The sequence below is a fragment of the Dermatophagoides pteronyssinus genome, unplaced genomic scaffold (assembly GCF_027571235.1).
Source record: "Dermatophagoides pteronyssinus isolate colony J.1.1.1.1 unplaced genomic scaffold, Derpt_VIB-CSIC_2022.12 sq0009, whole genome shotgun sequence".
Classification (NCBI taxonomy): domain Eukaryota; kingdom Metazoa; phylum Arthropoda; class Arachnida; order Sarcoptiformes; family Pyroglyphidae; genus Dermatophagoides; species Dermatophagoides pteronyssinus.
The window spans coordinates 376,342-400,014 of record NW_027461533.1 but is presented as its reverse complement, the minus strand read 5'-3'; the positions used below and the strand labels follow the sequence as shown (position 1 = coordinate 400,014).

General features: G+C 29.8%; 2 protein-coding genes across 4 annotated transcripts in view; one reads left to right on the top strand and one right to left on the bottom strand.

Moving 5' to 3' along the window:
• Positions 1–312, top strand: part of LOC113792499 (uncharacterized) — a 10,776-nt gene extending 10,464 nt beyond the window's left edge. For both annotated transcript variants that reach the window (XM_075821171.1, XM_075821170.1), the window contains one exon: positions 55–312. In XM_075821171.1, the coding sequence (XP_075677286.1) occupies positions 55–80 (26 nt within the window). In that variant the 3' untranslated portion in view covers positions 81–312. The remainder of the gene's footprint in view (positions 1–54) is intronic.
• On the bottom strand, positions 2–23,673 carry LOC113792500 (uncharacterized). Of its 2 annotated transcripts, XM_075821172.1 has the most exons (11): positions 23,492–23,673; positions 23,120–23,381; positions 16,938–17,178; positions 15,412–16,068; positions 5,253–5,377; positions 5,036–5,155; positions 2,435–2,638; positions 1,833–2,358; positions 1,660–1,766; positions 1,288–1,591; positions 2–1,226 (listed from the first exon to the last, which is right to left on the bottom strand). In XM_075821172.1, the coding sequence occupies exons 3-11, from the start codon at positions 17,078–17,080 to the stop codon at positions 368–370; spliced, it is 3,045 nt and encodes a 1,014-aa protein (XP_075677287.1). In that variant the 5' UTR covers positions 17,081–17,178; positions 23,120–23,381; positions 23,492–23,673; the 3' UTR covers positions 2–367. The 2 variants fall into 2 exon arrangements, with proteins under 2 accessions (XP_075677287.1, XP_075677288.1); XM_075821173.1 differs by lacking the exons at positions 23,120–23,381; positions 23,492–23,673 and adding an exon at positions 21,186–21,342.

Genomic DNA, 23,673 nt, shown 5'->3' with positions numbered 1-23,673 from the left:
GTAATATATTTGTGAATTTTTTATTCATTTCTTTAAAATATCTTTTTTAAATAGCTGGTCTCAAATTCAGTCGTGTTTGATTTTCATATATATGAATGGTTGCAATCTGCTAAATTTTCCAAAATGTTTGACAATTTGAAATCAATATAAAGATTTTTCACCACCAATGATAATCAGTGATCATTCTAAACCCAATTTTTGTATTGTTTTTTTAAAATCTTTTTGCTTTTTTCCCATTTACAGTTTTATATATCATACTTTCTTGTAACAAATCAAATAAAAAAAGTTCGTTTCGCTTGTATTACAATCTAATTGAATGCAATATTTTGATTGATTGATTGGTTGGACATATTGTTTGGTCATGAGCCTAGCCATAAGCACTCCAATGGTGATGATGATGATGAGAATGTGGTGATGCGACAACATTCGGATTGGAATTCATTGGTGGACTAATTGTTGATGGATTATTAGTATTGTTGTTGTTGTTATTGTTGATAACAACATTACCATTTGGACCAGTTTTATATAAATGATATGCAGCAGCATATTGATCAACTAAATGATGATATGGATGGGGATGTGGATGATGATGATGAGCATGATGAGGATGATGATAAGGTGTAGTAGATGTCATTACTTGTGGTTTTAGAATTGGTGGTGTTTCACGTATAACCGATATGTGTCGTAATAGATTTGGTGATGATGTTGTTGTTGATTCATGATTTGATGAAGTGGATGATGGTGGCTGTTGAATAACATTATTAACCATGGAATTGCTGTTTGGCGGCGGTGGTGGTGGTGGTGAAGGAGATTTCCATGGCCGTACTGGACTAGAATTCATTCGTCGACGTTTAATTATGTTTATGTTTTCCGATGATGATTCCATTGGTGATGAACGAGAATTAGTGGTCGTTGTCGATGATAATAATCTTGGACTGCGTGACATATGTGTTTCATTTTGATTTAATTGACCACCACCATTTGGTAATCCACTATCTCCAATCGATCCTCTTGATGAACAACGCATTACATTGTTATTATTAAGTTTATTTGCAATCAAATCAGGTGATGGTGAACTTGAATGTGATGATTTTTTGATATGTAACGACCGTATTTTACCAATTGGCGGACCACTTGAATTTGTTGTTGTCGATGTTGATGTTGATGAAATAATTTTACTACCAATTTGACATTGATCCATTATTATACCGGTATATTCGATTGCACTGTCAAAGGATTAAATAAATTGAATGAATTGAAATGATTAAATCATAATTAATAAATTACCTTAGTACATAATTGACACAGATAACACTTTGTTCTTGATCATCTTGACCAGAAATAGTATTGGAAATTGTACTAGATGAACCAGGACTACTTCCCGATGATTTATTTTGTATTGTGGTACTATTAGTTATTGTTGTTGCCGTTGTCGATGTTGTTGATGATAGAGGCGTAGGTGGAGGTGGAGGAGGTGGTGTAGGTGATGGATTATTACAGATAAGTGTTGCACATGTTTGTACCCATGTATAACCACCGGATTTATTTACAATACGATAATAATTTGACATTGATTGACCTTTATGTATTACTAATTTCGAAATAATTTTAAAAAACATCATGAAAATAACACAATGATAAATTGAATGATTTACTTACAATCAATATGACATTTTTTCATTAATGTAACATCTTGTCCATGTATTAATGAATAAAAATTTCTACCAATCAATTCATCGGGTAAATAATTTAATAATTCAGTTACTCTATCATCATAGAAAACATTAATTATTAATAAAATTGCAAAATTCAAATTTGGTAAAAAAACATACCTAGGTTCACAATGTAAAATTTTAAAATCTAAACTATGCCTTGTTACAAACATATCTGGTTCTAAACGTAATTCATTTATTGATGGTGGTGGTAATGCAATGGCCAATGCAACTAAACCGATAATTTTTGAATTTCCACCACCATTATTATTATTATTAATTAAATTCGTTGAACGATTACGTAACATTTCAGCACGTAAATGTGCAACAATATTTACTACACGATAACCACTTGATTTAAAATGTTGACAACCACGTTTAGTTAATGTTGATTTCATTCGTATACAGAATTGCCGTTCAAATGTATCATCAATACCATTTGTTGACATTAAACTATGACCATTTGAATAACCACTACCAATACCACCATTATCCGAATCATTCGATGTATTTGATGAAACACTAGCCGGTGGTAATGGTGAATTACTATGATGATGATGATGATGATGAGGAGGATGATTATGAATTGAAGTAGTTCCCATTGTTGTATTAACACTGGTGGCATTCGGTTGGGCATGACTCAGACCTTTGAAAAAAAAGTGAAAAAAAAAATTAGTTTTTTTGAATAACGAAAAATAAATAAAAATAAATCCGGAAATTACCCAATTGTTCAGCCAATTCTTGATGATCTTGTTGATGTGTATAATCAAAAATACTTGAACCAGTCATTTCAACTTGACTTAAACCAAGATAAATTGAAACCGTTTCGGAAATGTATAGAAATCGTCCATCTTGCCCAAGTGCGAATGCAAATCCATCCAATGATTGTAGTATATGAGTGCCTTGATGGCTTTCAAATACACTATCTACGAGACAAAAGAAAGTTTTATATTTTAGTTTTTTTAGTTTACTTTTTTTCCATCATAATTTGATCATTTCGGATGCGAATAAAAAAAATTCTGATTCCAATCACCACCAGAGAGAATTAATTATTAATTAATGATTCGATCTGATTTTGATTTGATTTTGGAAATCAGGAAAAAAAAAGGCCGGAAATCAAAATCCATAGACAAACCCAATCAACAACGACAGTTATTTATTTTTGTCAAATGTTTGTGTGTGTTTGATGAAACATCTCAATCATCATCGATTGATGAAAAACATTGCTGCTAATGATGACGATGATTCATCCAGATTGATGATCAACCAGCAAACAACAACAACAACAAGGACGAAACCATCATTTCATCGAAAAAAAAATGAAAAATTTTGCAAACAAAAAAAAACGAAACTTTAAAATATTCATTGCCAAAAAACACAAACTATGACTAAATTATGTTTTTTTTTCTGTAAACATTATGGTAATCTATTCTAACAACAGCAAAAAAAGAGAGAAAATTTCTGGAAAATGATAACCATTAATTATCGACAAACATTGGATATCATATTTTTTCATCATCATTTATGTTTCGGTTATTGCTGACACTTTTTTTTGTTATTTGTTTTGGACCCGACTGTGTGATAGATATATCCACCACCACCACCATGGCATCAATTGAAACAATTGAAGCGTTCATAACTCGATTAAGCTTTTGTCAACACCATTATTGATGCCTACGATGAAAAATACAATAAATAAATGAATGAATGACCGTACGGATGGGGAACGCGTAATTTTTTTTACAGAAAAAAAACCTGTGAACCCAAAATATAATTGTGTGTGTGTGCAATGTAATATGTGTAATGTAATGAATGACCTTAGAAAAACCGAATAGAAACAAGCAAAACGACAACGATAACGAAGAAAATCATCTAACAAAAACCATAGGAGATCTCCGTGTGTGTGTGTATGTGGAGAGTGTGAGACACGAGTTCTTATCAATCATAATCAAAGCCAAAAAATCCTTTTGATGTTTGGTTTTCTTGTTTTGCAATGATGAAAGCTTGTTACTTAAATGTTTGGGACCACCATTCAATGATGATGATGATGATGATGTTGGTGGTGGTGAGGGGGAAAAATGTCAAAAAAAATATATCACATGAATATAAACGCATCATTTCAACTACCAACACCAAACACCAAACATCATTGTTAACTATTTAACTACATAGATAGATTCACGCCTCGTCGATATTTTTCATTCATTTCATTTCATTGTGGATACGGTTCGAAACAAAAAATAATGATAATGGCCCTTGTATATTACATAACCACACACACACACACATCTTGTGTTAATGTTATATTTCTGAAAAATTACAGAAACCAATATTGTGTATTTAATCAAAAAAATGATTTATATTTGATAATAATAATAATAATGATCTCTTGATTTACGACAATAAAAAGCCATAAGGGTAGTAGGCTTAGTAGTAGAGAGGAGGGAAAAAAATCACAATGATTTTAACCGTGATTCAAAGATTTCATTTAAAAAAAATTTGTAATGTTTTTTTTTTTGCTAAACTGCCACACGACAACATCATCAATCAGTCAAAATTGCTATGGAAGAAAAAAAAACTAAATTGGAAAAAAATGATGTTTGTAAATTATGAAAAAAATTTTTTTCCAAGCTAAAAAAATTAAAGTAAGACTCGATCCGAATGAATGTTTCCAATGATCAATGATGATGATGTATGATGATTGAATGATGTTTGAATTCGATGGATACCTAATCTTTGATCTAAAAGAAAAAGAAAAAAACAACAAAATGAAATTCTACACCACCACCACCACACTGACACAAAAAACATTCGGTTGGTTGTTGTTTTTTACCAGAAAAAAAACAAACTATAGTCGAACGACGTTCCCAATTGTATGATGATGATGATTTGTGAAACAATCGAAGCGAAAGTTTTTCCTATTTGTCATCTCTATGAATTTCATAGTGTGTAAAAAATGTTTGTATATTAACGGTTCGTTTGATGACGTATTTGTTGTTTAACAACTAATTAATCATCAAAAACACATATATACACAGAACGAATATGAATGCAATGCGATGACAAGCTAATTAACATTAAACATTTGGTAACTTTCGATATAAATAAGAAAGAAGAGAAAAAATGAATTATCCCATATCATTGGATTGTTGTGTTTGGTATTTTTTTCCCGTTGATTCTTATTATCGGATTTTCTCTGGCCAGAAAACAAAACCAGGAGAAAAAAAACTACCAGTTTTGGATGTCATTTGTTGACATTTGTAATTTCCTTTCCTATTTTCCCTAATCAATAGTAAAAAATATTGATGATAAAAAAAACTTACTTGCTTTACATTTCAATGCACTTAAACTGCTCAATGCATTATTCCATGATGGTTCACCATTTTGTGAAAATTCACGTAATTTTAGATAGCTTATTGTTAAACGTATTATTGATGCTTTGTCTATTCATTTATAAAGGGAACGAAAGAAAGAAAAAATAAGATTAGCTTTAGTTTCATCATAACGTTTTCGGGGTTATTTTGAATAAATATCAGTTACCTAACTGTGATGTAATAGCTGCAGGCAATGGTAACATTTTAGCTAATTCATAAAATTCATGATTCTCTTTACCACGACGGCTACGTGCTGCATCACGACTTTTTTCTTTACGCATTTCAAGTATTCTTTATATTTTTGTTGTTGTCCATAAAAATAAATGACAAAACAGCAGCAGCGGCGACGTGTGCAAATGTGATTTGCATTTGATCCAACAATATCGATCCAGAATAATCGGTTGTGATAAAAATCGATTCCAAAAATATTTGATAAAAGAAAAAGAAACAAAGAAAGAATGAAAATAAATTGACAATGGTCATAAATTAATGGGTTAATCTCTCTCTCGCTCTACATAGAATATACAGAATTCTCAATTCACACAATTAAATTTATAACAAAAGTAAAAGTATCACATTACTTATAAATAACATCCAAATGATAATAATAATAATAAAAGTGTGATATCCAAGTGTGTACCCAGTGTTATAAATTTTCCTTCGTTACAATCATAATGATAATGATAAAAATAAGAAAAAAAAATCTGGACACGTGATTTGAAGTTTGAATTTTTTTTTTCATTTTATGTACGAAAAGCCAAAAAGATGTTTTGTTTCATTCATCAATTTGGTTCATTGATTATTGATCATCATCATCACTACTGCTGGACTGGACTGGACACTCACACAGTGGAAATGTAAGTTACTTTTTCGGATACAATTTTCAATGATTAACTTTGGATGATGACCATTCGACGGTTGTTTCAATGCGTTGGAGTTGAAGAAAAAAAAATCCTAAATACACTATAGTTTAATTCCTTGGGGAGAAATAATTTGCTTACATACACTATGTGTGTGGGTGTGTGTGTTGATGTGTGTGCGTATGGTCAGCTCTAAATAAATGAAAATCATTATTAACAATCATCATCATCATGATAATCAATGAACATTAAATTTTATTTATTTCTTTTGATGATTGAATGGAAGGCTTGGCTTTGCCTACTGAATTCACTACACACACACACACTAAATCCAGCAAAAAAATATATTCAATCAAATCAAATCAAACAAATCGAAGAAGAAGAAGAAATAATAAAAACATTCAGTTTAGTTTGATTGAATTGAAAATTGAAAAGTTTTGTTTTCAGATACAAAAAATACAATATTGTTAATTGAACCGAATAGATATTTAAACACTAGCCACTGATGCACACTTGTAAAAATAATGACCATCATCATCCTAATGCTATTGATATTCATTCATCAAAATGACCGGAATTTTTGGTCAATGTGGCGACAAACAAAAAAAAATAAATAAATAAATTTCTGTTTGTTTATTTTTTTCAAATGGTCAAACAATATGTACCAAAATAAAATAAAATGAAAACAAAACATAAATCAGTTGATCAATGGATTGGATAATGATAATAAACAGATGAATGGTCATCGTTATCGTCATGGTCATCGTTGTGTTTAACACTTTAAAATAGAAACGAGGAAAAAAACACAAGATAAGATCCAGGAAAATTAACCTAATGAAAAAAAAAATATTATTACATTAGAGCTTAACATACAGGGATATTTATCCAAACCCTGATTAAACTGACCAATAAAAAAAAGAAAAACTTCCGCACTTAGTGTTAATGAAGGTGAATGATCCATACCACCACACACAATGTATCAACATTTGATCAACACAAAAAAAAACATATAAAAAAGTTTAATGATTTTAATTCAATCAAATAAAAAAAAAACATAAACAAACCAAGCACACTGAAAAAACATTGACCATTCCAATTCTCAATGCTGTCTATATCCATCCAGTGTGCTTTGAATGTCAAATTAACCATTTATTATATTGAATTTGAACCAATGGCCACCACCATCATCATAATCATAATCATCAAAAACTGGTCGTGTGTTCAATCAATTTGTTTTGTTTATTTCGTCAAAGTTACATAATATACCGAAAAAAATAGTATTGAAAAAAACGTGCAAAATAGTGGACCATTTACGTAATAATAATAATAAAAATATATCCCGGTTATTTCTCTTTTTTTAATCCTTAATCACTTTTACACGGAATAAAATGATTCCCGAATGATGATTATAATTAATCCCAATGTATCGTTTTCTTTTAGAAATTCTCTTTCTCTTTTAGCAAAAATCTTTGATCAAAAAATATTTTATTAAGATTAATATTTTGTTGTTGTTGTTGTTGTTGCCTGATATAATCATAATAAATTATCTTTTTCATTTTCATGGTTGCCAATCGATAAAAGAAGAGAAAAACAACGACGATAACGAATCTCTATTGACAATCTTTATTGTTATTGTTATTGACGACGATGAGAATAAAGATTTTGGGTAGAAAAAAAGTTAAAACCAGAAAAATGGCTATCAAAATCAAAATCTTTTTATTTTCATTTTGTTCTGCCTTTTGCAATGAAAACAAGTAAAACGTGCTTGATTATGACATCATTTTCATTTGAATTACTCGAATTTTCTTTTTCTTTTTTGAAATTAGTTTAGGGATTTTTTTCGTTGTTGTTTTTTAATTATTCAATTTTTTTAAGGCTTGTCACAAAAAAATATATATGAGGGTTAATTATTAACCATCATTAGACTTGATTAGCATTAGAAAATTACTTAATTTACTTCGAAACAAACAAACAAAATATGGGACTAAATTTCGTTCATTTTCGTAAATAACATGCGGCTTCTGCTTGTATCAATTGTATGTCAAACAAACAAACGAAACAAACAAAAACGAAACAAAAAAAAAGAAAATCAACCAAAACTAATTTAACTTTTACAATTCAAAATAATAATAATGATCATCATCATGGTTAATTAAACAATGTTTGTTGTTTATAACATTGTTATTTTTGAATAAATTAAACTAAATAAACTAAATAGTCAAAGAATATTGGTTGATATTCATTATTTGGATAAACGGATTGATGATGATGATCAATCCAAACAAACAAATGTTTTTTTTTTTTTTTTTTTTTGTTGCATGTTCCATTCAAAATCTGATTGATTTTTTTTTGGTGGTTCCTGGATCCAACAAACAATGAAAAACTTTTTTTTCTGTTCTGTTCTGTTTTGTTTTGTTTCGATCAATTAGACAAACGAACGAACGAACAAACGAAAAAAATCATTCAATCGAGATTTATAAAATGAACAAACAAACAAACAAAATTTTTTATTTAAATAAAAAATTTTCTAAAAAATAAAAGCCTAAAAAACATCCCTATATCAATAACACGCTGAAATCCTGTCATTTCATTTATGATCCCAGAAATTCTCCCTTGAGATTCAAAATGGAGAGAATGAGAAAATAAAGATTTTTTCCTGGATTATAAAAAAAAACCCAAAAGAAAATTCTGTTTGGTCATCAGAAATGAAATGAAAAAACTTTTTTTCGAAATATGAAATTGGATCCAAAAGCATCAAAAAGTTTTTTTTACCACCGCACGAATATGATGATTAAGTTTTAAGCAAAAAAAATGAAATTTCATTTCAAAAAAAAACCAAAAGTGACCATTACTGCAGCAGACATCATCATTGTCAATAATGATGATGATGATGACATCAAATCCCGAATGAATATTGTTTGTTGTTTTTGGTTGGACACATCATTGGAATTACCAATGTTTTTGATTATCACCACCACTGCCGACTACTACTGAAAATAATTCGATTATTTTTTTCCTATGAGTAGTCCGAGGGGTTTATTATTCCAGGGGTGATTCTGATGGTGGAGTGTTCATTTAAAATGTAAAAAACAAAAATTCTTGATTTAAAAAAATGAAAAAAAAATTCAACATTAATCAACACCAGCCTGTAACAACAACAACAACAACAATGACTAACGGAAAAAAACGACCAGCAACATTTGCCCTTTGCCCAGAGAATTTTGGACAAACATTCTAGGTTTTCATCATCATCATCGCTGGACACACATACACAAATTGTGTTTGTGTAAGTAAAATGAAGCTAATCTAATTCAATTCTGTTCTCCCTGATCTTATCAATGATCATCGATGATCAATATGTTTTTTACAAACGTTCAATGTATGTGTGTGATGCAATTCCATTAAAATGCATAGAAAAAAAGTATATGGAATTGAATTGAATTGAATCAAATGATGATGATTTGTGTGTCACATATGGTCCTTGTTTTAGAATTTCGTTTTTTTCCTTATTTTCATCATCATCATCATTCAGTCAGTCAGTCAGTCATTCAGTGAATACTGATTCACTCTCACTGTGTAACTGTAAATGTCATGGACAGTTTTTTTTTGTTTTTTGTTATTTTTGATTCGATTTCAGTTGCTGCATCGATAATGATGTGGATGATAAAAAAAGAAAGAATATTCCGAACTGCATAATTGATCAGACTTTGGCAAAGGCGCAAATTAGCTTTACGTTATTCTTTTTTTTTTATTTATCCATATTTGAATGGACATTTGCGATTGAGATCAAGAGAGAGAATGTGCAATATTTGTATTTTTGTTTTTTCTTTCGTACAAATGCAAAATCCCAAGAGATATACACACAACACCACTGCAGTAAAGTCTACCAAAGTCCAGAAAAAAATGTCGAAAATCATCATCCAGAAATAGAGAAACACAGATGAGTGTGTTGGCTATTGGAATTAAAGCAGAGAATCTTACACTGGTAGAATTCAATGGGAGAATTTCACATTCATATTTTTGGTTAAAAAAAACCACAACCAAAAAAAAACCAAAAAAGAAAAAGAAAAAAATCCATAAATTTGTAACGCATGAACCTCAAGCCATTATCATTATTATGGTGGGGGGAGGGGGGAAATGAAATTTCATTTTTTGTTTTGTTTGGAACAATAAAAATGTATTTTGTTATTGGTTCAACGAAAACAACAACACATTAATTTATCATATTTTTGTATTTTGAAGAGAAAAAATATTTCGATTACACAATCAAAATAGCCAAAAAAGTAAACAAATCAAATATTATGTTATGAATAGCCAATGGTTCAGCCGGAAAAATATGAATTTCAATTTTCCAAAAAAGGTCATGGATGAAAATTTTGTTAAAATTTGAAATTTTGATGTGTAAAAGGTCAAATGGCATTTACGGAAATGTTCAAAAAATGTTGTTGGTGAATTATTGAATTCCTTTTCCCCTCTCTCTATCTCTCCCTTCAATTATCATAATGCATTTTGAAAGGGGGAGTGAAAAATAATTTAATTGTCGATTGTTGTTGTTGTTGGGGTCATTCCAATTGAATCATCATCATCATCATATTTTGTTTTTTTGGAAATTGGCCAAACGGTACATTTACACACATTTGAATAAATAAAACATAAAAAACAAACAAACAAACAAACAATAAGGCAAATGGTCAGAAATTTTGTGTTTCCAAATCATCATCACCACCATCATTTATCAAATGAAACGTAAAAATGAAAATAGCCATTGCTGCTGCTGCTGTTGTTGTCGATGTTGTTGTTTTTTTACAGAAAAAAAATCACATCACCATTTCACAGAAGATAAAATTCACTACAAAACAAAATAAATTCGGTCCATTGGTCAAATAACAACAACAACAAACGAAAAAAAAAAAACATTATGTTGATGACCATCATTGGTGGATTCAGAAGGTTTCTGTTTTTCTATTGATTAGAATAATATAAAGGCAGCAGTAGCAGCAAAAAGCAATGGCCAGCAGTTATCATCATCTGATGATGATGATGACAATTTAAATGTTTCGAAACAAAGAAAAGGCAATCAAATTAACATAATTATCCAATTCAAATATATAATTTTTGTTTTGTTTGGCTTCACCCCCTTCACCACCCCTTATTATTATCACATTTCTTGCACACACACACACACACAGATTGAAGATAAGGAGGGAGTAAGAACCAATAAAAAGAAAAAAATTTTTTTTTTTGACCAAAATTTTGATAATGACCTTTTAACTGTTTTTGATATCATCTCATTGACAATAACATCAACAACAACAACAACAAGGTCAAATGATGTTTATGGAATTTGTTGTTGATTTTTTTTTTTGTTGAAAAAAATCGATTACCGAATCCGATTGAACAACAACAACAACAACAACAAACATTTTTTGGGCAGAAAAAAAAAGAATTTGTCTAAATCAAACAATGAAAAGAATGAATGAAAAGTTTCAGTTTCAAAAAACATGAAAATTCTATTCACCAAAAAGAGAAAAAATCTATATGATTTTTTTCGGACACGTTTTTATCATTTATTTGCTGCAAAAACTATTCCGAATGGCAGATTGGAGAAATTTAGATTTGCAAAAAGCAAAAAGAAAATTATTATTGTCATCCAGGGGGCACACAACAATGATCAAGATTATTTTCATCACCAACCAACACTGAATCAGAATCAGAATCAGAATCACACACACACAAGTTAATCATATTAAAATTCTTCTTATAAAATGATAAATTTAGTTTAGTTTTTTTCCTTCTTCTTATAATTCAATCATTTTTTTTCTCTCTCTCTCTCTGATTCTATCAATGATGATGTAAGATTATTTTCATATATAGCTGCTTATGACAAATGCTGTAAGGAAATGGAAATAACGAAAAAAAAATTGCTTAAATTCCTTTTTGAATTTTATATATCCTAGAAAAGAGGAAAAAAACTGAGAGAGAAAAAAGATTCAGATTTTCAATTCAATGTTTGTTTTTCAAATTTCAAATGTATTATTTATTTGCTTTGCTTTACTTTACTTTACTTTTCAATTCGATATTCATTCACAATTATATATTTTTCACAATGACAATAATAGTGTTTTCTATCGTCTATCGTATTTTTCTCTCTCTTAATGTAATAATTGCATTATCAGATTATGTATGAAAAAAAATAAAAAAAAAGCCATAATAGCCACATAGAGATATAGAAAAGCTGAAAATTGATCAATGTGGCTAGAAGGAAAACGATTTTTTGCAAACAATATCTATGCGTTAATATAATAATAATAAAGATATATCAAATGCCACAAATGTTTGTTTGTTTTTTGGTTTTATCTTTTCAAATAATTTATGATCACTATATACTTATAGAACGGAAAACACTTATCATCATCTGATTATCAATGGAAACACACACACACACATTGTAAAATAGTAGAAAATTTAAAAGTTTCTAATTAGACAAGGAACGAGAAGAACAATTAAAAGTGAAATGTTCTTTTCATTATAATCACATTACAACATCATTCAGGATGTAATAATCATCTTTTGCTCATTTTTTTTTTTTTTTTGAAAAATAACCAACATAAATTAAGCCATCATTAACACAGAATGACATTATGAGGGTTTATCGGAAAAAGATCAAAAAAAAAAAAAAAACAAAAAAAATGAAATGTGCCTCAACATCATCATCCTATTTGATAATCCAATTTTTGTGTTTTCTACTGAAGTTATCATTTCAAAAAGCTTACTGAAATTGCTAATTTGAAAAGCCATTTTAATGGCTGAAAAAAGATGTTACTTAAAAAAAACCATTTTTTTAAAAAAAAACCTACTGCTATTTTGATCTATTTGAGCTAGAAAATTCACAGATCAAACACACGTTGAATCAAAGTAGTTTTTCATCATCTTTGCTTTGCTTTGCCCCAAACCAATAAAACAAAAATGTTATTTGAAATTGAATATCAAGTCAGAATTGAAAATTATTATTGCTGCTGCTGCTGCCATTGAAAAAATAACTTGATTATCCCGGTTATGATTTCGATTGCCACAATTTTGGTTATCGACATTTGGATAAAACCAAAAAAAAAAAAAAAAAACGAAAGAAAAAAAAAATTATGGCAATGCATTCATATAGCAAGAGCGAAAGAGAGACAATTCAATTATGTAATCCATTCAAATAAAAAAGCATCACTTTCATCAATAATTCAAAAAACAGTAAAAAAACAGTAAAAAAAAGGTTTCGACAGATGAATTGTGAAATCTATCTAATCTATCTACAATTGAAAATATATTTAGAAAAGTAAGTAAATAATAATCGACCACAACCATCACCATTATTATTCGATGGAAAATTTGATTATCCAACATATCACTTAGTGATCATAGTGAATCAAAAGCAATTCATGGACCAATGAACCAGAGAGCGACCGGGTATCACCTTCTTCTCTGTGCTTTGCGTTGGATTGAATTGAATAGTAGAATTTGATAGTTACAATATACACCTTGTGTGTGTGTGTGTGTTGGTGTATTTTGGTTGGTGGTTTTAGCGGTTTTTTTCTGTTGGTGGTTTTCGAAAATGAATGAAACCACCATACAAATAAAACACATCGACAGAGAGAGACATTATGATGTAACATTTTGAATGAATAGAGAGAACGTAACAGCCGCCGATCATCAAGTAATTTTTTTTTTGCATAAATAAATAATGTTGATGATGGAAGAAGAAGAAAAAAAAAATTAACACAAAATCTACAAGCAATAAAAACAACAAACGAAAAAAAAATGAAAAAAAGTTTTTATTATATCCAGCTATTTTAGCGGACAGAAAAAAAGAAAAAATTTACACATTTCAATTTTCAATCCAATATAAAAAAAAGGATGCGTTGAGGAAACAGAGAGAAAAACATCATCATCCTGATATTCAACGATGAAAATTGCCCTAAAGGTTATCTAATTAATTCTAATTTAATTAATGAAATTAATTAATTAAAGATTTCAACAACAACAACAACAAAAATGATGATTACGTTGATGATGATAATGTGATGATTATATAATCATCAAATGAATATCATCATCATCATCAACAAACAAACCAATCATTTTTCCAGGAAGACAAAAAATATCGAGGCCAATGGCATCGATATTCAATTTTATTTTTTTATTTTTTTGCATTTCTAAACACGTATCATCATCAACATCATGATCATCGTTGTTTTGAACGTGTCATCATGTTTCCATGATACCGGCTTTTTTTTTGTTGCACTATATTGGGCGCCAATTTGGTATGCATGTTTACACACACACACACACACTCATCAGACAACCCTATACAACAAACGTGATAATGTTTTTCACTATGGTCGTGTGGTGTCATGATTATTGACCAAATTCAATTCACATATGAAGATGATGATGGCGGTAGTAACGTTGACATACATATTTTATTTGGTTTGGATAAAAAGTAAAAACCATTATGTCACGATTATCATTGAAGACAATTGCCAATTGACATACATAAAACGTATCGTTATGTTGAATATCATCATCATCATCATTTGATAATGATGATGATGGATGAAAACACGTCGTCATCAGAAAAACAAGAAGAACACGAATAGTTCGTGCTATCATGTCCCATAATAATAATAATAATAATAATCGTTCAATGTTGATTTGAACAGAAAAATTGTATCAAGATTTTTTCTTTTACTACGTTTTTCTTGGTTACGTTTTTCTTCGATTTGCGGTTTTTTTTGTTTAAAATTCTGTTCAAACAACCAACAACAAGCAGATATAACTTAACCCCCATCAATGATCATCATCATCCATGTTTCATCACCCTACACACGCATATATTGTGTATAAAAAAAACGAAAAATTAAGTATTTCGACGTGCACGAAAAGACTGGAATATTAATTGTCTATGTGCCATTCATTCATTCATGTTTAGATCATCATCATACATGTTGGTTGGTTGTTTGATTCAAAAAAAAACAACAAGGGGATGATGTTAAACACGACGGATACATAAAACGTGTATACGGTAGTTGTTTGGTGACCAAGTGTTGCATGGATATTTGAAAAAAAACGTAAATGAAACGTGTTTGGCAAAAAATGATACGTGTGTGCGACTACACGGTAGTAATGATGATGATAGTTTGTCGCAATGAAAAATGAAAATGAAAAAAAACCCATCATACTCAGTTTGGTTACCTAATCAGTTATTCTAAAAACATTTTTTATCCGTGATCGAAGTGAAAGCAAAAGCAAAAAGCAAAGCAAAAAACACACACACTTGATACGTGCCTGATCACCATTATCTAGGTTAGTATAAAAAAAAACGTTATATGATTATAATATTTGTCGCGTGCGTGTCAATGTCAACGACATTGAAAAAAAGATAGAAAAAACATTGAATGAAATCATATAAAAACATACCTGGTTTGTACAGCAGCTGCTTGTGCAACAACAGCAACTGTTGCTACCGATGATGATGATACCGATGAAATTGATGATGGTGATGGTGATGATGAATTTGATAAATTATTATGATGATGCTGATGTTGATGATGTTGATTTAAATTATTATTATTTTGATGATGATGATGATGTGAATGATTAATCGATGAAGGATGATGTATAGTATGTTGTAAATGATGATGATTAGAATTTGACGTATGATGATTATTATTATTATTATGTAATGAATGATGTGATGTTGTTTGCTGTGTAAGATGATGCGGATGATGAGAAATTGGTGGCGGAGGTGGTGGTGGTGGTGGCGGAAGAGAAGTATGATGTCCAAAATGATGATGCGGATCACCACCGATAATTGCAGAATGATGTGGATTTTGTGTTGAATGATGATGAATTAAATGTGGATGATGATGATTTTGGGGATTTAAATGATGCTGATGTTGTTGTTGCTGTTGTTGATGATGATGATGATGATTATGTGATAATGGTGGTGACGTTGATGATAATGGCGATATTGTCGATGCTGTTGTTGATGATGATGATAATGCAACGGTTGATGATGATGATGATGAGGCAGCGGATATTAAACCTGGTGGTGTTGTTGCTGTTGCAGCAACTCTGTTTTATGAAAAGAAAGAAACAAGTGAAAAATTAATTATGCATTTTTTGGATGTAATGAAAATTGAGAGAAAAATCCTCGATTTTCATTTCTCTACACACAAAATTTTCCCCCATTTGAACAAAAAGGATGAAAAAGTAGATGTACAAATGTAGAAATAGCCACCATTAGCAACTTTATTGATCTAATCGATCTTTCTTCGATCAACATCACATTTTTCATCTAATAGTTAACACATGCAGAGAGATAAACATAGAGAGAAACAAAGAAAGGAAAAAAGATTTACGATTCAATAGAGATCGATGATCGAAACCCTTTGTTTTCATTGTGCTGGACTAGTGCGAATCTGTGACAATTGAATCAAAAAAGAAAGAAAAAACTTTCTAAACTACCACCACTAAATAAATCATATGGTATAATGAATCTTTTGTTTCACCAGTTCTCGTGACACGTGTTTGAATTTAATTTTGTTTCATTTTTCCCATTTTTTTCTATCCTCTATGTTTACTCAATTAGAATCTTTTTTTTTTTTTTTTTTTTTTTTTTTTTTTTTGGTTTCTCAGCATTGGTTTCCTATTGGCTTATTCGACCTTAAATCCTGATGAGGAAAAACAAATGTAGAAAATCAAATCAAATAAATTGGGAAAAAAAGGGTCAAATCGAATCAATCAAAAAGAGAATTTGATTGGTGGTCGTCGAGAATTCGTCATACTCTCTAAATCCTAAAACAAACAGTAATAACCAGAATTTTAGTTCCAGAAAATTCCTACAATAATATCTATGTTGTTGGTGGTGGCTTTTTTTTTCTTCGGAAAGTTTCTAATGATAGTCATGGTTAAATGAATATTTTAGTTTTTTATGGACATACCTGTAATAAGCAGCAGCAGCATGTGAATGATGTACTGGATGATATGGTGAATAAGCTGCTGCGGCTGCTGTTGTTGGATCATGTATAATTGCTGCTGCTGCGGCTGCAGCCGCAGCAGCAGCAGCAGCCGCTGGATTATGCATTATTTTGTTGTTTTTTTTTAGTTTTGTTGCTTGTTTGTTGATGATGGAAAATCAATCAGTAATTCATTGGCCGGTGATAATCATGATGAATCAAGAATCTGTTGTAAAAAAACAAACAAACAAAAAATTTTCATATTAGAAATGTTGAACATCAGTCGTCCGTCAGGAAACTAAAACAAAAATTGAATGAATGAATGCTTTGCTTTGTTTTCGGAATGAAAACAAACCCTGTACCTCCTCTCTCCATACATTTTTCGTTATAATAGATAAGATGTGTGTATAAGTGTGACACAGTCGCTGTTCAAAGCTAAATTTTGAACAAAGAATTTCTTGTTTTCGGTTGTTGTTGTTGATGACAGAAATTAATGAAATTAATAAAATCTCAAGATAATTGGTTGGTTGATTGTAGAAGAAGAAGAAAATTTATGAACTTTTTCTTGATTGATGAAAACTTGTTGTTGTTGATATGAATGTAGGTAGCGCCTGTAAAGAATCTTTATGTAAATAATTTTTTTTTTTTGCTCCATAAATTCAATTAAAAAACCAAAAAAACCAAATAATAATAATTCTTTTAATGAACAAAAAACATCCATTAAGATTTGATTAATTGTATGGTCGAAGAGAAGAAGAAGAAAAAACTAGATAAAGTTAATTAATTTGACCGCAGATAATAATAATGATGATAATGTTTTTTTTTGTTGGTGGTAGTGATCATAATCATCATAAAACTAAAACAAAACAACAGGGCTTGGGTTTAATTGATTACAAACAAATAAATTAATAAAGGAAAGGAAAGAAAAACTTGATTAGAAAGACCCTCTCTTCTACATTCAAAAAAAAAAAAAAATATGAAAAAGTCGAGCAAAAACCCCCAAAAAATTTTCATCATCATCCTAATGAATGGATGGATGATGGGTAACGGTGTAATTTGATGCAACGCAAATTCTAAACGGATGATGATAATTCCTGTTTCCTTTTGCCCAAAAATCATCATCATATGAATAACAAATGATTATTATTGCTTGATGATTATCAACATGGGAATCATTATTAGGCCAAAAAAAACAAAACAAAACATGACAACCACAAACAAACAACAGCAGAAAATTTTCTGCTGTTGGTCATCATCATTGTCAAATGGATAACGGTATTCGTTTAGTTGAGTTGTTTTTTTTATCTTTGCAGAAATATTATTCTCAAGAGATGATCATCATTATTAGAAAATAAAGTTTTTTTTGGTATATCTTCTGATGATCACGGAGAGATAGAGAAAATGATAAACTAATCATATTAACTATGGTCGGCTGCTGCTGTTGTTGATTTGCTACTGTAGTTTTTTATGTAAATTTTTATTTGATAAAAAAAGGAAAAATTCAGGTGTTTTTTTTCTGGCCATCGTTTAAAGATGATAATGAAAATCATCATCAACAACAGAAACCAGAAAAAAATAATTAATGGAAAAGTTAGGCAGGCAGGCAGGTGATCAGATCAGTTTTTTTTTTTGTCATTGATATTGCCACACGACAAAACCAAAAAAAAACCAAATTTTTTCTGAAATTTAAAAAGTAAATTTCAAGAAAAAAAGGTCATCATCAGCAAAATGGAATGGAGCAGATGAATTAATAATTGTTTTTGATTTACAATTCATTCATTCATTCATTCAGTAATAAATATGGACAGCAAGATGATGATGATGATCCTTAGATGATTATCATTTTTTCACTTTTCTTTCTTTGTTGCTGTTGTAGGTCACCAATAGAAACAAAAGTGATGATATAATGGATAATTATTACAAACAAAAGAAAAGAAAATCTTTTGCGCTACTGAATATAACCTAACCTAAAACACAGTAACCATTAGTCATTCGAATTGATGGTAATTATCGTAACACGCACACAGCACCACCACCAAAAGAAAATGGTAATTGGATTTCAATTAACGTTGTGTGTGCGTGTGGATGGATTTTTGTTTTTTTTGCACGTATCATTTTCATATGAAACAACAATGGTCATCCATTTTTCGATTCATTCATAAACACTGTTGATGATGATGAATATTCGTGATAAATTCAAAACAACAGCAGAAAAAACATTTTGGGCAAACAAAAAAGAATTCATATAATGATAAAAATATACTTGAAAAAGTTGTTGGTAATGGTCATTGATTTTTTTTTGTTTTTGTTTTCATCTCTATTCGGGTGACAAATTGATGTTATATAATGAATTATTATAAGAAGAAGAAACAACTGTTTAAGTGAAAATAGTCGGAGCCAGATGTGTTTAGATGACCAATGATGATGATGATCTTTTTTGCCTTGTTCACCACTGAAATTAATTGTAAATTAATCCACCAATTGAAAATCCAAGAACAACAACAGCAACCGAAAGATCAAAATTGATCATGATTAAAAGATTTTTCTGTTCTGCTTTTGGATTTTTATATATTTTGCATCTTTTTTGGGCAATTGACCTTATCGACAAAAAAGTGTGTGGCCATCATCATCATAATCATCACCAAAGGAGGTCTTTCGATTCGAAATCATCATCATCATAATCTTTTCGGATGAATATTTTCTTTTTTTTCAATGAATATTTTAACTAAGAAATTAATAAAAACACTACCATCACACGTGAATCACATTTTAAACTTTGACTTGATTTGATGATGAATTTGATATCAAAAAAAGAAAAAATGATGGATCATCATCATCATCATCAGTATTTTCTCCCAACCATCAAACTTCTTCGAATGATTATGATGAATCTATGTTGATCGTGTGCGGTTGATCTAAATCTTTGAATTTGATGAAAAACAAACCAAATGTTTTTCTTCAAGATTTTTTGGCCAAAAAAAAAAAATTCATGAATTGATTTTTTGATTTTCTTCATCAGAAGCAGCAGCAGCAGCAGCAAATCATATCAATCAAACTAGAATACACACACCCAACATCATTTTGAAAAAAAATTTTCTTTAAAAAGCTGCTTTTCGTGTTTTTTGTTTCGATGAAAATCTTTTCAAATCGTAAATAAAAAACCGTAATTGAAAAACAAAAAATTCAAAATAGATTTTTAGCACCAAATAAATTTTATCTTTGAATCAAAATCATCAAAATCATCATCTGAGAATGATCAATAAGTTGTGTGGCAGCAATGTTTATTTCTTCTTGTTTCATTTCTTCTTTTCATGGACCGTTTTTTTTCATCTTTATTGCGTATCAAGCATCATTGAAAATTGTCATCATCAATAAAATATCGAGGAAAAAAGATGCAACAACGGTTTCTCTCTCTCTCTCTCTCTCTCTCTCTCTCTCTCTCTCTCTCTCTCTCTCTCTCTCTCTCTCTCTCTCTCTCTCTCTTCGTTGATTGAAAAAAAAATTTACAGCAATTAAAAAAAACACAGGGGAAAATGTGAAACAAACAGAAACACAATCTAATTTTTGATTTGAAATGATGTTATCATCATCATCATCAAATTGCCATGTGGTATTTCATTCAATCAATTTTTTATTAGAAAAACAAAAAACAAACAAAAAATCTTAACCACCACCACTATCATGGCCTGAAAAAAACAAGCAGAAATTTATTGACGTCAATAAAACTATCATCAAACATGCAAATGAAAAAACCCGATGAAAAGATGCTTAGATTAGGAAAAAAAATCACCGATGATAATCTAAGATCATCATCGGTGATTTTGACACAAAAAATGACCAATCCAGTCAAAAAAAAAAAAAAAAAAAAAAAAATTGTAAATGTCCATTCATTTTTAACATTGATACTTTGTATATTCTAATGATAATAATTATCATTCATTTCATTTCATTTGGCGAACTGAAAAAAAATTCATTACCATAATGCAGATTGTAATTCAAATATGTGTTCACATTGTATTAATGGTTATTCAACAGCAACAACAACAAAAAAAAAACTGAAACATGACATTCACTGACCATATATTTCTTTTCATTTTTTTTTAAATAAAATAAATTTTCTGGTTATTCCGTGATACATTGACTATATATTGGTAGTGTGGATACAAATTCTCAATGGTCGTTTTTTCACCAACCAAAATAATCATATATACATTGGTTATGTGGAAAACTCACCTGGAAAACAAGAAAAAAAATTTATGTAAAAATTCAGTCGGCAATTCTTTTTTTTATGAAAACTTTGGATGATGATAATAAACATGTCATGTCATACACACACACAAACCGAGAAAATATTCATTTAATGATTATTACCAACACTTGATATTAACACTTTTTTTTTGGAGAAAAAAAAACTGAATAAATAAATAAATAAGATGAAACACTTTGGGGTTAAATGTCGATGATGATGATGATGGCTTAATTATTCAACAGCAACAACAACAACAAAACACACGTTTTTAAGAATTTTCAAATATTCAAAAATGTTGATTTTTTTTCTCTGTTGGATAAAATCTACATAGCAGCCGACAAAAAAAAAAAAAAAAAAAAAAGATTCCAAAACAACAACCAAATTCTATGAAATGACCAACAACACACTAAAACATCATTCAGACAAACCAAACAAACATTGATTATTGTCATTGGTAACCAACTTTTTTTTCTCCTTCTCTCTCTCTTCTCTGCCATCAACTATTCAGCTAACCAAACAGGGTAAACATCATCTCTCTTCGAGAAAAAAAAACGGGAAACAAACAATCCAAATAATAATGATAATCCCGCCTTCTTTTTTCATCATCATCATCAACGTATAAATTGTATCAAACAAACAGCGCGGGCGTTATATATATGAACACTGCATTTTTGTGCACATGTCATTTGAAAGAACAAAAAAACAGGCGTGGATACCATTTATAGCCATTATCATTATTATCATTTAGAGATGATTTCGAAATGGACATGCGTAAAAATCAAATTCTTGAAAAAACAATGGTCACTTTATCAAGAATTTTTTCTTGAAATGAAATGAGATTCTTGTGGACAACAACAATGGTAATGATAAATTCTTTTCAGAACGGAAAAAATAAATACCACTACAAATATAACCGGAGATGATAAGTTTTTTTTCGTTTGTTTGGTCATATATAACGGTCATTTTTTTTCTTTTCTTTTAGTTTCTGTATGGAATTTGACTGACTAAAATGAAAAAACATACAATACACACACACATAGCTCTCGAATGATGATGATTATTATTGAAGAGAGAATTTGAAAGTAAAGAATAAAGTAGAATTTTGTAGTCGTCGTCGTCGTTTGTGTACGTGATTTCATTCATTGACAACATTTATTTTTTTTCATTCAAAATGGGAAAAAAAAGATAGATAGATAGGATAGGATATACAGAGGAATTCATTGCTTTTTTTTCCATTCGTTCAACAATCATCATCATCATCTCATCCATTGCTGAAAATGAAAATGAATGAAACGAAAACCGAAGCTAAACAAAAAATTCCAATCACGTTCCAAAAGTATTTTTTTCTTCTCTGCTCTCTATTCTCACGTATTAACTTCGTTAGCGGTATTTTTTTTTCTTTCTTTCTTTTTTTTGCCCAACTTTATTTTCATTTCATTCTCAATTCATGTTTTTGTATGTGACTAGTGTTTTTAAACATTAAAAAACAAGAAAAACAACCAAAAATGAAACCAGAAACGTAATAAGCATAACAGTATACTGCTGTTATAATATTTGTATAGTACCCTCCCTTTTTATGCGCAAAATGAGCGGTATTAACGTAACGTTAGTGAAATGAAATGAAATGAAATGAATGAAGAGAGAGAGAAAGAGAGGGATAGTCACGCACGCACGCACGCATCACACACACATATTAAACGTAAAGAGAATATTATAGGTTCATTATGGCTTATTGATAATGATGATGATGATCATCATCATTATGAAAGAGATGTCTTTCTGTACAACACTGGACATTATGGATCGTTTTTCGTTTTTGGAAAATGACCAATCCAGTAAATGAATGAAAATGAAAAAAAAGGCCTTTGTGCTGTTGTGTTAATGATGGAATCATTTATATGTTTAGAAAATGACTTACCCAATACAGTTTTTTCGTTCGAAATGGCGCCCAAATTAGATTTTTTCGCCTTTGTTGAGATGATATTCCTTGATGAATTTGATGATGCTCGATGGATTTTCGAACGAAAACGTTGAATAATGAGAAAAAAACCTATCAACAACAACAAAAACATTCGTGACATTTTGGGAAAACATTTTCATCGTTGTTTTTTCCACATTTGACCATTCCATTACACAAACACTGCAGTGTTTGGGAGTTGTTTTCAATTGTATAATTCTGTCTATGGAATAGAATAAAAAACAATAATAAACGTTATCATCATGTCCATTTTCATAAAAAAACAACTGAAAATTCATCATCATCATCATGATAATGGTATTATTTAATTACCTTAGCTTATTACCCAATGACAACAACAACAATTATCTATTATGGTGGATCATCATCATCATCATTGGGCGTTATTAGGTTTATATAGTAGCGATGTGTCTTTTTTTTTGACAATTATTATCATCATTGTTTTGTTGTTTTGGCGTGTCTTTTTTCTTTTGTTGAAAATTGAACGAAACGTC

What these genes read in the sequence shown, in the direction of transcription:
- LOC113792500 (XM_075821172.1), bottom strand. Translation starts at nt 17,080, where the DNA reads ATGCATAATCCAGCGGCTGCTGCTGCTGCTGCGGCTGCAGCCGCAGCA. An exon ending in AGCTATTACATCACAGTTAG is followed by an intron (nt 5,156 to 5,252) that starts GTAACTGATATT and finishes ATAAATGAATAG; the next exon opens with ACAAAGCATCAATAATACGT. An exon ending in AGAATTGGCTGAACAATTGG is followed by an intron (nt 2,359 to 2,434) that starts GTAATTTCCGGA and finishes TTTTTTTCAAAG; the next exon opens with GTCTGAGTCATGCCCAACCG.